The 17082-nt window shown below is 42.8% G+C and overlaps 1 protein-coding gene across 5 annotated transcripts in view; it reads right to left on the bottom strand.

Moving 5' to 3' along the window:
• Nucleotides 1-17082, bottom strand: part of arid1b (AT rich interactive domain 1B (SWI1-like)) — a 64534-nt gene that overhangs the window by 9267 nt on the left and 38185 nt on the right. For 2 of the 5 annotated variants that reach the window (XM_040124907.1, XM_040124909.1), the window contains 8 exons: nt 16671-17019; nt 16141-16296; nt 14743-14906; nt 14499-14608; nt 5593-5802; nt 4160-4379; nt 2002-2137; nt 121-299 (listed from right to left, as the gene is read on the bottom strand). In XM_040124907.1, coding sequence (XP_039980841.1) covers nt 121-299; nt 2002-2137; nt 4160-4379; nt 5593-5802; nt 14499-14608; nt 14743-14906; nt 16141-16296; nt 16671-17019 — 1524 coding nt within the window. Of the gene's footprint in view, nt 1-120; nt 300-2001; nt 2138-4159; nt 4380-5592; nt 5803-9635; nt 9777-14498; nt 14609-14742; nt 14907-16140; nt 16297-16670; nt 17020-17082 lie in introns of all 5 variants that reach the window. The other 3 variants (XM_040124910.1, XM_040124908.1, XM_040124911.1) reach the window with 2 other exon arrangements.

The following is a 17082-nucleotide window of genomic DNA, read 5'->3' on the forward strand; positions in this document are numbered from 1 at the left end:
CTTTTAATGGTTGTCGTTAGTCTTAAATGTCACCAGAGGTCAGTGTGGAAATTTTGCATTTTATAAAGAAACCCATCCATCAACAACGTGATATTTTCAGCACGCTTTTCCCTTCCTCACCTTTCCTCGGTCCTCCGTACGGGTCCTTGTTGACATCATACTGCATCCTCATAGAGGGGTCTGTTGGACCTCCTCCCTGCTGGTAGGGGGTGCCGCCGGGTCCCGGGCCTCGCTTGTTGTTGAAGGCTGGATCGCTGCCTTCAGAGAACGGGTCCTGGACGCTCACCCCTCCCATGGTCCTGAGAGTTAAACCACAGCAGAAGGTGAGGACTGACGTTTAGAACGCTAAAGTGAAACGTAAATCAGGGCGTCTCCAGCTTGTGTAATGTGACGTATTTCTGAGTGAATTCATTTATTTTGCCAGCTGAAATCCCAACTAGGGCTGCAACTCATGATTATTTTCAACATTGATTAATCTGCCAGTTATTTTGATAGAAAACAGAGAAAAGCAGAAAATGTTAATATTTGAGAGGCTGAAAACAGCTGGTTTTTGGTTTTTTTTGCTTTAAAAATGACTTAAGTGATTAATCAATTATCATCGATAATCAGTTCAGCTGAAGTCCAAACAAACACCAACTATGATATTGCTCTGCGCGCTGCAACTTTACAGCTAACAGTCAAGTGCAGTTTTATATGATGGGTTAGTTTAGCTTGTCGTCCCAAGTCACATTTGATTGGAGACATTTATGTAACCGCCCCAGAGTTCAAGAGAAGGCATCAAAAATATTACAGGAAAAGGAAAGAGAAATTATTTTGTTATAAAAATAGTTAAAAATGATTTTAGACACATATTAAGTATCAAACAAGAAATAAATTAATAATCAACCGAGAGAGACAGGATTACAACTTGGAAAATCTTAAAAACAACATGGAATTAGAGTTTTTAAAAACCTGAGTGCTTCAAAACCCTCAGGGTTTTTTCTCAACTTGCTAGAAACAAGTAAAATTACTGTTAATTACTGTTGTATGTGTCCTCATGTTTCTTTTTTTACTACATGCCACAAATTGAGATATATCAGCTCTGGCTAAATCTAGCTAATGTGGCGAACTGGATTCTAGTGGAGCTGTGACGATTAATCAATTAGATGATCTAATGGAAATTAACTGCCAGCAGTTTTGATAACTGACAAACTGTTTTAACTCAATTTTCTAAGCAGCAAACTGCAAAACTTCTCCAGCGCCACAATATGAACGTTTGCTGTTTATTTAAATCTTCTACATTGTGGAGTGACTATTTTTGGGTTCTGGACTCTTGGTTAGACAAGACATTTGATGACGCTACCTTGGGCTTTGTGAAACTGCAATTGCCTTTTTCTGACACTTAATAATCCAAACAATTAATTGATTTGGTGAGAAAATAATCAATTGATTAATTAATAATTAAATTAAATGTTAGTTGCAGCCCTAAATTCTCACCAACATTACCTACAGACCATCAACAGGCAGCAGAGGTTGAGAACCAGTTTCTGCGTAAAAATTAACACCTAATTAAAATCCAGGGCTCTGACCATATTGCTAAATGCTAATAGCTACTTTTGCACTCAGAGCTGTCCCTGGGTATGTTTCCTCTTCAGTGTTAATTCTGGATGAGGTGTACCACAAGGCTCGATCATGGGCCCTCTACAGTTTAGTTTATGTATACTGTTTTCAGAGCATTCCGCTTTATATCTCTGTCGCACCAGATTAAGCGTGACCTTTGACATCAATCTGTGAACTTCCTAAAACTGACGTGGCAATCACAGACATGACGCAAAGAGATAAAAAAAAAAATACTTCTCTTAAAGTATCAAATTTTAAACTAGCTACACATATTTAATTTAACAAAAGCTGATAAAATGTTTATATCATTTCCACAGATTTGTCCGGTTTCGCTGGTGAGTAACTCCAGAAGGAATCATTTAGTTTGACCAGATGATTTTGGGATTTTGGCCCCCTCCCTACCTGTTTCCAGGCTGGGGTCCCATCTGGCTGTGCGGGGTGGATGCGGGGGTCGGGGGCTTCAGGTCTCCGGGGGCCTCGGTCAGAGAGCTGCTGCTGGACTGAGGGGTGTTGGGGCCCTGCAGGGAGCCCGAGTTGGCTACAGAGATACAGACCAGACAGAAAACCTGCTGAGAACAAGGGTTACGTGTCGTCATGAAACTTCACACCACAGTTATTCAGACAAGCCTAAAAAATATGGTGGATCAAGAGGAACCATTCAACTCAAATGTCCCTTCAATTCAACAACCGGAAGACCTTTTGCACAAGTCTGGTTTTTTAGTTTTTAGGGCTTGTGGTTTTCACCTCAATACCTTTTAGCACTTATGGTATCCAGCTTAATAGAGCCCGGTTTTTAGTATCCGTGGGGTCTACCTGAAGAAATTTCCACTTTTAATACTTGGAGGGTCCGCCTTAATACACTTTTGGTTTTTAGTACTTGTGGGGTCCATATTATTATGCTCTCTTTCAGTACCTGCAGGGTCCAGATGTTTTGTATGAACACAGCGTATAATGAACTCTGACCATGTGTGTTCAGACAGAGAGAGAGAGAGAGAGTGAGAGACAGAGGTATTGTGGGAAATTAGGTCAGATGAGGTCATAGATGTTTGCGTTCACGCTCTCCTCCCCCGCCGGACAACTCACTCTGCTTCTCTGTTACATAATCAGACTGCTGTGTTTGCGTGTGAAGGGATTCCTACCACTGACGGCTTGGCATCATTAAAGCCCTTCTCAGAGTCAATCTGCAACACTGCTGGCGTCGTCTCTCCGTTCAACTGAAGGCTTTTTGTTGTTCAGTCATGTGATGTGAACGTTCCTTACAGCTCTATTAAGCCTTGATAGGACATTTTTGGAAAGGGCCACAGTGCAGGTTGATATTTGTCAGCTGGCCTACAGAGGCGGTCGAGTCGGGATTCGGGAAGTGATGACTCCATCCGGGAAGAGTGTTTTCTGTCCTCTCTCAGGCCGCATCACTGACGGACCTCGAAACTTATTTCCCAGTCGAAGGTTTAATTAATGACTATAATGAGCGAGGAGGACGCTCGCCACATCTTCGGACAGTGAATTCGCGGATTCATTTTCTCATCAGGTTCATCATTTATTAGAGAATTACCTGTTTTACGTCCAACAAACTGAAAGTGACAGGAACGTAAGTTGGGGACTCACACCGTTTGCCAAGTGTTTTGCTGGTTATCAATTTATCCATCCATGCGATCGGCAGGGAAGAAGCTGAAAACGTAAACACTACTGTGGTTGTTAAAGGGTTGTGTCTTAAACCTACTCTTGATCCACACCATCGGGGGAAAGTCATAATATTAACTCATCTTACAGATGAAGATTGCTTACAACATGAAGTCAGCTCATTCTGTGTTTCCCAGTTTGTTGATTCCCAGCTGATTTTATGTTATTAAAGGACATAATTATTGAGTGACAAATTTATAGAGTGGTGAAGCAGACCTGCATTTACTCTCTCTGTTTACTTTATGGAGCTGTACTTGACTGCTTCTTGTTAATCTGACGACATTCAGTCCAGAATTCAGTCGCGCTGAAATGTTACAGGTGTAAGTGACTCAATTCAGACATGATACCAGCTCGTTAAATCGCATCAACCTTCACGAAAAAAACAAGGTGAATGTGGTCACACATTAAAACATTAATTAAAACACACATGTCATTTATGGGGACCACCTGTGTTTTGGTGACTTGTGAGGACCAACTTTTATAGTGGTCAGACATGCCTGAAAAAACAAACATGGCTCAAGAACAACTGTCGAACAGAAAAAATCATATAATGTCAACAAATGAAAAAACTTTTGTGCCAGACTGTGTTTTTCATCTCTTGTGGGGACAATTCCAGCTTTCAGTGCTTTTAGGTTCCACCCTAATATACTTCTTGTTTTCTAGCACCTGTGGAGTCCATCTATCATCCATCATGCATTTATTTTGTTTTTGGTACTTGTGGGGTCCCCTTACACATTCTTGTTTGGTGTACTTGGAAACACAGGGAAGAACCTAGTACCAAACCTTACAGGACTATTGAAGTTTTAGGTCATGATAAACTCCAGATCACAGGTTGTTAAGTTCCTGCAGTGGCAAAGAGCTAACAGAACAGGTCACTTACCTGGGGAAGGTGGCTGAATCTTGGCCTGGAGTGACGAAGGTTTCTTGGTGTCTCCGGCGGGCCCCAGGGCCTCAGGTGGAGGCTCCTCTCCGCGCTCCACCTTACACTCGTAGGCAAACAGGTACTGGATGTACTGCTTCTTCAGAGAGCTGGCCGAGCTGCTGGACGTCCCCACGTTCAACAGGGACGATAGCTCCCTCCACTTCTTATTCTTATTCACCTGAGGACAGGACACGAAGAAGAAAAAACGGTTTATCTACTAAACTCATCCATAATCCCCTAAACTTGAAAATCTGACAAGATGCAGCAACAAAACAGCTCAGAAAAAAACCAAGAAACCGTGCAGGCAGCATTACGACACTTACAAAAACAGTTAGCTTACATTAAGATAATGTCAGCTAGGGCTATGGATGTGAAGCTAACATTAACTGACTTACAGTTGTCTATCTTTAGCGTTTATAAGCTATCAGTAAGAGCGAGTACCGGCTTTATGTTGGCTGTTAAACTTTAAATGTTCCTTGTGTTCTCTGAGGTTGATTTTCTAGCTGCTCATGTGCTACACCCAGACCGTGCTCAGTATTTTAGTGACACAGCAAACGTGACATTTCCGCTAACTTTGAAATACACAAGACACCTATAACAATGGTTAGAACATATTAGAGACAGCGTCACGTATAGCCTCATAATGTTTATATAACAATTGAAAAAAAAAACACGTAACAAAAACTAGGCTAAAATGTCTTAATAGCTGCAACAGTAATGCAATAGTGATTATATTTGCGTTTTGGACTGTTAGTGGGACAAAAAAGACTTTTGAAGATGTCACCATGGGCTTTACAAAAGGACGTTTTATAAACCAGGCGATCAAGAAAATAACTGGCAGATTAATCGATGATGAAAATAATACGTAGCTGCAGCTTTAGATTATTTTCTCTATTTATTTGATTTGATTATTTAAATTGTTTTTTTCCCATTGAACGTCAGAAAATAATATAAAATGCCTGTTGCAATTTTCAAAAGCTTCCAAAGTGTTCCAAGGTTTTATTTGACCAACAGTCTGAACCCAAAAACATTTGCTTTACTATTACGTACAACGAAGAAATGCATCAAATCCTCGAATTTGAGAGACTTGGACAAGTAAATATTTGTCTCTTTTGCTTAAAAAAAAAAAAACATTCATCATCCAAATAGTTGCCATTTAATTCTCTGTCTATGGATCAATGGATGAATCTTTGCAGCTCTACAAATGACAAAAATGTGACTCAAACTAATACACATATTATTCAAAAGACTAAAACTAAATCAGCTGCAAAAATCCAGACTGTAGGGAAAAGAAAACAAGTAAAGGGAAGCAGATGAGGGAGGGGGAGAAGAAAGTAAATGAGGATAAAATGAGAGAACATGAGAGAACAGGAGGTTACTCGTTGCCTCACCATGGCCAGGCCTCCGATCTCTCTGACAGCCAGGTAAAGTCTGCACAGGTCCAGCGGCTTCTTTCCGACGGCAGGCAGGTTTGGGACGGGTGTCCCCCTCTCCTCCATGAAGGACAGGTACCGGTCCACCCACAGCCTCCTCTCCGGCTCAGAGCCCATTTCATACAGCCGGGTGATCTTCTCGTTGGTCATGGTGGCCACGCTGGGCTTCTGGAGAGACCAAGACATGGAGACCACGGTCAGCTACAAGTTTTCGATCAGAGGAGAAGAAGGACTGCACAATACGACCAAAAGAGACCTGCCATCGACAGCTAATATGAACTATAAACAGTTTATCAGCTCAGCACAGTTTTCAGGGAGAAATATAATGTTTGTACTAAGGCTGTCAGAGTAGACTAATGTACCAGTCCCAGTCAAGACCCACCAGAATCCAATTCTGACTGGTGAATGAAGTTAATTTTCTGCCTCGCAGACCACTGAAATCTCTTATTTTGTTCCAATGCTTTACCCTACACTCCACTGCTGATGCAGCTGATTAGCCATACAACAGTAAATTAACTGCCAACAATTCTGATAATTGTTTGACGAATCTATCGGGGATAAGCACCAAATATTTGTTGGCTCAACAGTCACTAACATGAAGATTTACTACTGTTTTATTCCACTGTAAATCCAATACTTGTGGGTTTTGGACTGTTGGTCAGACAAAATAAGACATGATGATGTTAACTTGAGCTCAGGGAACAAAACGATTAATTTAATGTTTTATCTATCTCCTGATCCAAACACTCTCTCTTAACCACTATTTCCACTTTGCTGTTTTCAATTGCTGTTAAGCTGCTGTCAGGGAAACTGACTGAACTGAAATGTTTCCTGAAGATGATTTACAGGAAAACACAGCTGCAGCTTGCAGTTATTTCCACTACTAACTGACTATGATCTATTAATACTTCGGGAAACAGTGAAACATCAGTCAGTTTCCAAGAGTCCAAAACCCAATGATATCCAATTTATGGTGATATAAAACAGAGGCAAGAGCAAATCATCACAACTTTAATATCTAAAAACAAGTAAAACCACCTTTTTAAAAAAAATCAATATTATGCAGTCACACACAACAGTTACATACTGTGACATCAAAAGGACACACACACACACACACACACACACACACACACACACACACACACACACACACACACACACACAGTGCTACCCAACCCTGTCTTTTTTTTTTTTTTCTATTCAAGTGCATTTCGTATCAGCACCACATACTGTTCATCCAGACACAGACAACTGAACGTCAGTGGATTCAAAACATTTCCTTCAGTTACTCCACTGCAGATTAGTTTAAAAAATGTCCGGTTTTGTTCTGAAAACTCATTAAACATTCATTTGGCTGTCCACAAATCCAGAACTGAGCTTTTATTCATTTCAGTCAGGTACTTTCACTGAGCACTTTATTAAGAACACCTGGAAACACCTCGTTGATGAGAGAGGTCGGAGGAGAATGGCCGGACCCGTTGGAGCTGACAGAAAGTCTACGGTAACTCAGATAACCATGAACAACACGTCCAACCTTGAGGTGGATGAGCTACAACAGCAGAAGACAAGTTCAGGTTCCAGTCCTGTCAGCCAAGAACAGAAATCTGAGGCTGCAGTGGGCCCAGGCTGCTCCAAAACTGAACAGATGAAGACCGAAAAAATGTAACTTGGTCTGATGAATCTGGATTTCTGCTGAGGGAGCAGATTTTAGGGTCAGAATTTGGCGTCAACAACATGAATCCATGGACCCAAACTGCCTCGTGTCAACAGTCCAGGCTGGTGGTGGTGGTGTAATGGTGTGGTGAATGTTCTCTTGGCTCCACTTTGGACCCCTTAGTACCAACCAATCACGGTTTGAATGCCACATTCTGTCTGAGTATTGTTACTGACCATGTGCTTCCTTCTATGGTCACAATTTAACCACCTTCTAATGGCCACTTCCAGCAGGATAATCCACCATGTCACAAAGTAAAAGTCGTCTCAAACTGGTTTCATGAACATGTCGATGAGTTCAGTGAACTTCAGTGGCCTTACTCAGCCACCAGACCAGAATTCAGTAGAAAACCTCTGGGATGTGGTAGAACGGGAGACTGGCAGCGTGAATGCGCAGCTGACAAATCTGCAGAAATGATGTGATGCAGTCATGTCAACATGGAACAGAATCTCAAAGGAATGTTTCCAACACCAGCTATCGGTCTTAGTATGGTGTTCCTAGTAAAGTGCTCGGAGAGTGTAGGTAATAAGCTTGTTTAAAGCCTGGCTTGTGGCATTCAAAGCTAGTCGCCCCCACTGGTTAGAGTAACAGTAGTACCTGGTACTAATACTGCCAGTGTCATGGATTCAGTTACTCCAGAACAAGAGGTCAAAGTGAGGCATATATAACACCTAGTCTAAAGGTTCATTAGTTAAATAATACAGAACAGTGGTCCTTGGTTTTCAGTCCATTCACCAATCCATTCCGGCTGACAACCCTTAAATGCCATCAAAATGTGAAAGTAGTTTGAAATGACAGAAACCCAACTCGGAAATCTGTCTAAAATGAGCGAGCAGGTCGGGGAGCACTGTGTCAGAGAGTCAGCAGAATGAAGTCAGATACAAAAACAGCTCACAGAATGAGACTTTCTCATTAAAACATTCAGAAATTCATCTTTCAACTTTTGTTTTCAGAGTTTGGTTTAGGGACTTAATTCATATGGAGATTCCTATTTTGTACCATCTTTTTCAAGCCCACAATATGTCAAAAGTCTTGAATTAAACCATTTTTCCATGAAACATTCTTTCCCATCGTAATTAACCGGCAGAGATGGAAGTCCTGCCCACACTCTTACCCAAACCTCAGCCACACAAAACCATTATCTTGCAGTGGTTAATATGGATAAAATCCGCTATCACGGTACTTTCATATTGTGAGTTGGACAAGGGCTCGAATTTGTGTGACAAAGTTTGTCAGATTTGCCAGTTTAATGCTGAAGCGTTACGTTAATTCACTTTGCCGTCAGCAATTTTTTAGTTCAGATTTTACTGAATTTGCATGACATAGTTATCATAAGCTCTACTTTAACTGGGCCCTCAGGTGGAAATCACTGTGCACTGCAGGAGGTGAGATGTGAACACTTCTGAACCCCTTTCTACAAAAAAGGGGATTTATCATAATCGAAGGGACTCCACCGGTGGACATGCTGGAGAATATGCGGCAGACTCACAACTGTTATAATTTTCACCCGACAAGTTTAGTTTTGACAGTTTTACAGGTGAGAAATTATGACAACTTAAAAATGATGCTGACAAGTTTTCACGTCCCTCTGTCCCCTGCATCTGTCGCATTAGACTGAGATTTTAAAGCAAGAAATTTTGGTAAATGGAAAATGTTTGTCTTGTTTTGTTTTAATGAGAAAGTCTTACAATAAACATTTGAAAAGTCACATTCAGATGCAAAACATTTACAATAAAAAAAAAGCAGCTTTTGGACTTCAATAAGTACAAAAAGGAAAAAAAAAGAGAAAAAAAAATCAGATGCAAGCACATTGCTGCTTTGTCCAATGAAAACCTTGCATCTCCAAAAAGTCATATTTTGTAATCAAATGGACGGTTGCATAATGTGAACTTTACCTAATCAGTTTTGGCACGGCTCTCTGGGGTCAGGAGAATAGATTACCCAAAACTAATCATGTAAACTAAGAGTGAGACTAGGAGCGACGGAATGTGGAGCTTCGAGGTGCACACGGCTCTCTGGGGTCAGGAGAATAGATTACCCAAAATTAATCATGTAAACTAAGAGTGAGACTAGGAGCGACGGAATGTGGAGCTTCGAGGTTTTCATACATCAGCAGCAGGAAGCAGGGCTCTACGGTGTCATAAGTTCAGAGGACCAAAGTTACAGTCAAAGCCATCAAAAAAAAGTAGCACGATTTGACATTTTCACACCGTAGAACCCTGACAAATATTAAAAATACACAAAAATGAAAAAGAAAACGGTCGTTGTGCTTTGCGGCACTTACGGGGCTGGTCGGTGTCTTGGGCCAGGCAGGGCTGCTAATGCTATCACTGTCCTCCCCGTGACAGGAGGACAGACTAGCTGAGCTGGGGGACATGGGGGAAGGGGTGGGGGGCTGGGACACACACTGAGAGCTGTAGCTGTCCTGTGGCACAAAACACACACACACACACACACACACACACATACAGAAATCATCCAGACACACACACAAACACACACAACAGAGCCATGTGGTGAGGGGAGGCCCAGTGGAAATGTAAAAAATAAGAGAGAGACCTTTTTTCTTCTGGGTTTTGTTTTCATGAGAAAACACACCACCACATTCAGAGGGAACAAGCAGAAGCTCAGGAGTGAAACCGGCTTCACACAGCAGCGTTAGCATTTAGCATTTAGCAGCTGGGAGTGGATGGACAGTCAGGTTAATGTGACTCAGCGGAGAGCAGAAACACAGGAAACCGTTCTGTCTTTTAGAAATGATTCATCTCTCATAACATGCAGAAACAAGTGGATAAAACCTGCCGCAACTGCAGATTCTTACCTTTTCAGATGGCATTAAAGACTTTATATCAGGAGGAAACAGAACTAGGGACCCCCAGAGATACGTTCTGGATATCCAGGAAAGTAGACCAGTATTGGGGTTTTATTAGAGACACGAACAAGGATATCACAGGCGTTATATACCTTGATAACCCAGACTCTTTCACATCGCTATTTCAGAGGTATTTTTTGGTGCTGATCTGAAACATTTTATCCATTCAGCTGATCCTCATATCTAATGCCTCAATTTACTTGAAGTGGCAACAGGCTGCTTAAATAAACCTTAAAAAATTTGTGAAGCCCTTAGTCATTAATGGAAGAGCAGACTGAGGAGCATTGGCGACATTTAGGGCTTCCCTAAGGACTGTTAAGGATGAAATTAATTCAAGTTCTTAGCCCTTAAAAATCACTTACTTTTTGTACATTTCACTGTGATTTGAATATGAAAGTTTCTTTTGCTTTTCAGGTATAAAATTTAGGGGCTTTTTGATATAATTAATGCAAAGCAGAACTGAGTTTATTCCTTTAATTTTTGTTCGATTTATATAGTTCATATTCATATAGTTTCAACTCCCTTTAGTAGCTAATAGGGAAAATTTCATCCTGATCAAACACAGTTATGTTTTTCCTTCCGCTTCAGAGTAAACAAATCCTGCCTCAGTCATCCTTCCACGTTACTGTTAATTTGAATTCTTCCCCCAAAAATCTAGTTATTTGGAAAAATGGTGGAATTGTTGTGAATTCTAACAGCCAGCTGTGCTTTCAAGTTTCCAACCTGTTCACATTTCCTGTCGTTTCACTTCTATTTTGAAGTTTCTCCGACAGCTGACAGAACACAACACCGAACCTACAGAGCGTCGAACGATGAGCAAACTGCTTCTTAACAAAACAAAAAGTGGCAAAAATTAGCAGCAGCAGCAGCAGCAGCAGCAGCAGCAGCACAGTCTCTGCACTCGGGAGAAACACAAAGCCGTGCTGTTGTAACTCGGCGACAAACTGCAGACACAAAGTTCTCATCAAGTGAAACCGAGTCAAAGTGGAGATAAAGCCGAGTTGTCTCACGCAACCCTGACCGCCAGACCCAGATCTGTGCTGGCTGTGATCAAGGCAGACGCTTCACTACTGGATAATGAGGAGAGGCAAGTCAAAAGACAGCAGCGAGGAGGAGAAGCTGGAGCTTTCAAAACTCCAGCTACTGAGCTGAGAGTGAACTAAACAAGAAGGAAAAAACAAGATAAAACAAGCAAGAGAAGAAGAAGAAAAAAAATCTCTGGCTCATGTTGGCAGGAACTGGTTATTTTTGGTTTTCTGTAACCACTTCCAAAACAGCCAAACCCAGATGAAATAATGACAGGTGTAACAAACTCTGCTGCTGGAAACAAACTGGTAAACACTGTCGACGACAATGAAGAGCACCAACGAGGAAGGAACACACACACACACACACACACACACACACACACACACACACACACACACACACACACACACACACACACACACACACACACACACACAAAATTGCACTAGGGAATCTTTGTCTTTGCGAAACGTCTCCTGGCTGCAACAAACAGAATGCACTAAAAAGTTGACATGTCAATCTGGATTACAATTTTCTTCTACAAGTTGTATACAGACCCTGACAGATGCGGTTTTCAGATCCTCAAACCCTCTGTTGTTTAGGGTCATGTCTATGTTTTCTGTTTCTGCCAGGGCCGAATTAACCCGCCAGCTGGCCCCAGCACAAGGAGTGTGGGCCCCTATTAAGCCAACCATGTTCTCCGACTTCGGTCGGTAAATCTATTTAACAATATGCACCATGTAAATATAACATCAACTGAAATATTTAAGGTTTTAAAGATAGCTTCTGACACAGGTCCTGCTTTGAGACATCAAGATCAGCCCTACAGCCCTTTCCATTTCAGTTTGTGTTAATAACTCAAAAATTCCAACAAAGTAAATGCCACACAGTGGAGCTTTGATGCCGCATTGCCGAATTGGTAGTCCAGCCTTGGTTTCCACAGATACTAATCTTTTACTAAAAACAGATATATCTAGGCACTGGCTATTCACGGTTGTCTACCTCTGATAATGCCAGAAGGTACCCTGTGTAGTTTACGACCACTAGTGTCACAGCAGAGTGGTGTTTAGATGTCCCTGTCCCCATATTATTTGTAACTTGTGTTCTGCTACAACAAGCATGAGGAGGACAGAAGCGCACACAACTGCAGAGGTTGGTACCAGTTGGTGGCAGTAATGCACCATGACAGGGAGCAACTAGCAAACGCTGTTATAACACAAGGTGACGTAAACAAAGGAGGTTTCAAAATACACATAAACAAGACTAGGTCAAAACCTGGTATATGGTTGGACTGCGCTATGGTCATATTTCCATTCTGCCTAGTGTCAGCTGGTTTCAACACTTGTTTGCTTCTCTCCTACTGTCTGTGCTCACATAGAGTATTTCAATACAGCTGAATTCCCAATGAAGCTGTTCTCATTTACATGGTTTTCTGTTTCTGTTGTCAGAAAACAGAACAAGTATGAAATAGAGACTGAACCGTGGCCCATTAAGACAACATGTTAACCAGCAGTCACTTCCAAGCCATTTCCAAGCTGCTGTTCTGCTGCTAAAATCCTGGTTTTGTAACCACGATGTCATCTGACAAAATCACCAGACACATATGGACGACTGAAAGAAACTCATAGAGAGGTGTGCCTGCGGAGGGAAAGCCAGACCTTGCGCTTGCGGCACAATACTGGTGACTCTCTTCTACCCAAAGTAGCTGAGGTTTGTCCAGAAAGTCGCTAGATTTGTTGATAGGTGCTTTTGCGAAGAAAAGAGGCTAAAGGGGTGTGAAAAATCTAGCGACAACACACTGAGTTGGCAACACTGCCTGTTAACAGCCCCTGATGACATAATAGAAATTGTTCGCGCTAATTCATTTGGACAGAGCAACCGCCAATGGGGAAACTCCAACACTCTGCTGGCTGACCAGTGGTGGACCTTCATCACTCAGTCAGCCAGTCAGCGACATTTGCTTTTATAGGGCTGGCCCCACTGTTGCGGTCCAGCCAAATATTGTGTTTAAAGGCTTCAACAAACAAACGAACCAGAACTTTTACGCAAACAGGAACAGAAGTGTTCAGAGTAAGAACAGTTCCAATACAACTCCATCTGTTGATGAAGACTGTGCAATAGAGTCAATGCTGTGGAACAAGCAGCGAGAACTCCAAAGGGTACCTTTAAATAACCATTAGACATTCTGGTTCAAGTCAGGCCAACCCCCCTGCGAGGCAACGTGCAGAGGCCTGGCACCTCTTCATGTTTTACTTTGATCACCACTGCATGGTGAGAGTCATCAGGTGGTGGGGGAGCCTGGACAACAGACCTGCACCGGCCATGACTTGCTGAGACCCTGTCAATAAGGTCCTTCTATGAAGGAAAATTTTTCTGCATCCCATGGGAGGACAAGAACATGGCTATGTTGAAACTCTAAACTGTAGAGGCATCAGCTAGGAACTGTGTCCTGAAAGTTGTCAGTGCCTTTTGTGGCAGTAACACAAAAATCCCTCCTGGTGGACACCAGGAAGCTGTCAAGCTGAGGATGACCATTTGGACTTGGCTCTCAATTTACTGGTCAATCTACGCCCAAACCTTCATCTGTGGTCATAAGTTCGAGGCAGTGTCCATAAGAAGAACACTGTGGATACAAGAACTAAAAATGAGTTCCTTCGTAGGGTGTCTGGACATACCCTAAAAGACATTTAAAAGGAATTCGGAAGAGACCACTGCTCCTTCACATTGAAAGGAGCCAGCTGAGGAAAGTCAGGCATCTGATCAGGATGCTTCTATGACAGCTTTCCTGTGGATGTATCCTAGACATGTCCAACTGGATACTCCAGAGAAACACACTGAAGGGATACAAACACAGACCTGGGAATGCTTCGATTCAATCAGCAGGAAAAGGAAAACCCCTGAGCTACCTGCTAAACTGCTGTCACCATGACCAAGACCCGCATAAGCAGCAAAAAATGGGTTCATTGAGGGGTTACGTATGCAGGAATATATCTAACCGCACCCCCAAATCAAACTGTCGGGAAAAAGCAAAGTTCTTGTGTTTCAGCATGAAAATGATTTCTTGAAATGTCAATACTGCCATTCAATAAACCTGCATTAGTGGCTTTAAGGCAAATTCTTGCACTAGGTTCAGCACACATGCATCTGTTAAAGCATGCTAAGAGCACAAAAACGGCAGAGTGGGAGTTGGCGTGATCGGCGGAGCAAACAGCCATTGTGACTGGTTAACAAAGCCAAAGGACGCACCTTGGGTTTGGGTGGTTCAGTGGCAGGACCAACGCCCTCTTTGCTGAGCTCAACCCTTTGCTTGGCATCTAGATGAGCGCCCATCCCTTCTGCTGGCATCATCATGGGGCCTGAAGGATAAAGGCAACAGATCCACTTTAAAACGGTGGCTACGCAGTAACTCAAGTATTCCAAAAGTAGTCCTAATCCTAACCACCGTCAAAATTATTATTTTTTTAACAGAAATTAGCATCTATGGTCCTACCTGAGGGCAGGGTGTTGTAGGGGGGTCCCTGTGGCGTCATCCTCCCAGAGTTACTGCCTGGTTGCTGGCTGTAGGGACCTGCAGGACCTCCTGGGCCTCCGGGACCTCCGGGGCCTCCGGGGCCCATTCCTCCCATTGGTGCCATGCCCGGGTAGCTGCCCTGCCTGGACACCACAGCCGAGAAAAGGGGTTTTAATAATTATTGTGAGATGTGATCAAACTGGCAAGTTGGTAGCTCACATGCAGAAGTTTAAGCTGAGGAAGAAGATGAAGATTAAAGTGTCTGTTTCAGGATCCGTGCAGTTAGAGGAGACAAAGATTCAGCTGAAAAATGCCAGAGACAAAGAGAGAAAGACCTGAAGAGTTTCATATGAACAGTTCTGGTCTTCTCAAGATGGTAGATGTTCTCAGTGGAAGGTTAGGTCAGCAAGTTGCACCTTTCCAGAGTGCTCCTCTTAGGTCCTTTCTAACACTGTGTTTGCTTTGCAAATCATGATTTAGTTCAACACATTGTCTTATTTTGTTTTGTGACCAACTCTTGATAAGTTGTATTGCCAATAACCAGGTATCTCCTTTATGTCAGCCACAAAAACAGAGATTTCAGAATAAGCAGTGAGTCGTTTTTTTTTCCCCCTCGTAATATCAAGAGAGATAGTTTTAGAGTTTCAACTGACTGATCATAAATCAAGGTTAAACAGCTGTGGATCTTAGAAAGAGTTTTTTTTATTTACTCAAGAATCCACATTAGCAGCAGCCCCTCTGAGACCATACAGGACCCCTCAGAGGACAGGACAGGAAGTTTTCTGGTTAGTGAAACATTCCATAACCTCTAGGTGTGCAGCAGAGCCTGACACATGCACATCACATGGCTTTATCAGGTATCAATTTTCCCAATGACATTATGTTTTTTATTATGTGAATGAACAAAATGTGTCTAATAGTTATTTATAGTCCAGTGTTTCTCATAAAAAAAAACAATGAAAGACAGATGAAGGCTGTCTGGACATCCACTTCATCACCCTTGAAAATGTTTGCTCTTTAGTTCATTTTCATATTGTCTTTAGTTTGTTCACTAGCACTGTAACAGTGCCTATATTAATTTTGTTGTTTTGTTTTCCCTGCTGTACTGAAAACGTACTAAACTGTGACCTAAAACCCGTACGTACCAAACCATGGGTTTTGTGTACTGTTAAACATTCTTCTGAAATTATAGCTTTTTTTGAGAAGAAGCACCACAATTTTTTCGGCCAGTCAGATTTTGCAATGGATTCTAGGACGACACACCAAATACAAGAGGTGCTAATTCAATGAGGTACAATTTCAGAAGAAATTAGGACTTTATTGAAACGTCATGACAGGCTGTGTTCTGTATCTGTCAGGCTCTGGTACCAAACCTACCCATAGTGCTCAGGGGGGGTCGGCACAGCATTGGTGCCCTGCTGGGAGTGGTGAGGAGGGTGAGGAAGGTGGGAGGGGTGAAGAGTAGGAGAGAGGGCAGGTCGACCCCTGGGCCAGGACTGGTTGTGGTAGACAGGCGAACGAGCGAAGGGAGGCCTGGAAGGATGGAGGGATGGTGGAGGTTGAGAGGCAACAAAAACTTTGATTTGGTCCAAATTGTCGACTTTCAGCAGCTGCAAACAATCAGGTTGATCTTCAAAGACACTAATGAGAGGTTTTCTTTCTTTCAATCTTTACCAAAGCAATTCTAGGTTGTTAGGAAAGTGTTTTATGAGGAAGGAAACACATTCAGTATGTTTGTTGGACCTCAAGGATGAACACAATGTGTTTTGAGTAAATGTAAAGAGAACTCTGTTTATAATTAAACTCCACAGGGCATCTTTAAATATCTATTTTTCCTGGAATTGTTCTGATTTTCCAGACTTTTCCAGTAGTTTCCATGCTTTTTCCATCTCTCCGTCAGGACTCACCTGCTCGGAGCGGCGGCTGTGGACAAGGATGAGGAGTTGGCACTGGGCCCAGCATTGGGGCTGACGTCCGGTGGTTTGCGGCTGGCGTTGGGCCCTGGAGGCCTCATACCCTGACCAGCGGGCTGTGGCATGCCTGGGGAGGTGGGAGCCATGGCGCTCCCACCGGCGGGGTAGGGTCGCCCCCCGGCGCCGGGCCCGGGGCCGCGACCTGCTGGGGTGGAGGGGCCCTGACCGTGCATCGGACTGCTGGCATTCAACCCCAGGCTGTTGGCTAAGCCGGGGCTGGGACCGGAGCCGCTGTAGTTGGCACTGGGAGCCCCTCCATAGTGGGGGGGCCGAGGGTAGTTACCTGAGTAAGGAGAGGTGAGACGAGACATCAGACAGGAAGTAAAGTTTCAGAATTTTTACTTGT

This window comes from Xiphias gladius, chromosome 4 (genome assembly GCF_016859285.1).
Source record: "Xiphias gladius isolate SHS-SW01 ecotype Sanya breed wild chromosome 4, ASM1685928v1, whole genome shotgun sequence".
NCBI classification, from domain to species: Eukaryota; Metazoa; Chordata; class Actinopteri; order Istiophoriformes; family Xiphiidae; genus Xiphias; species Xiphias gladius.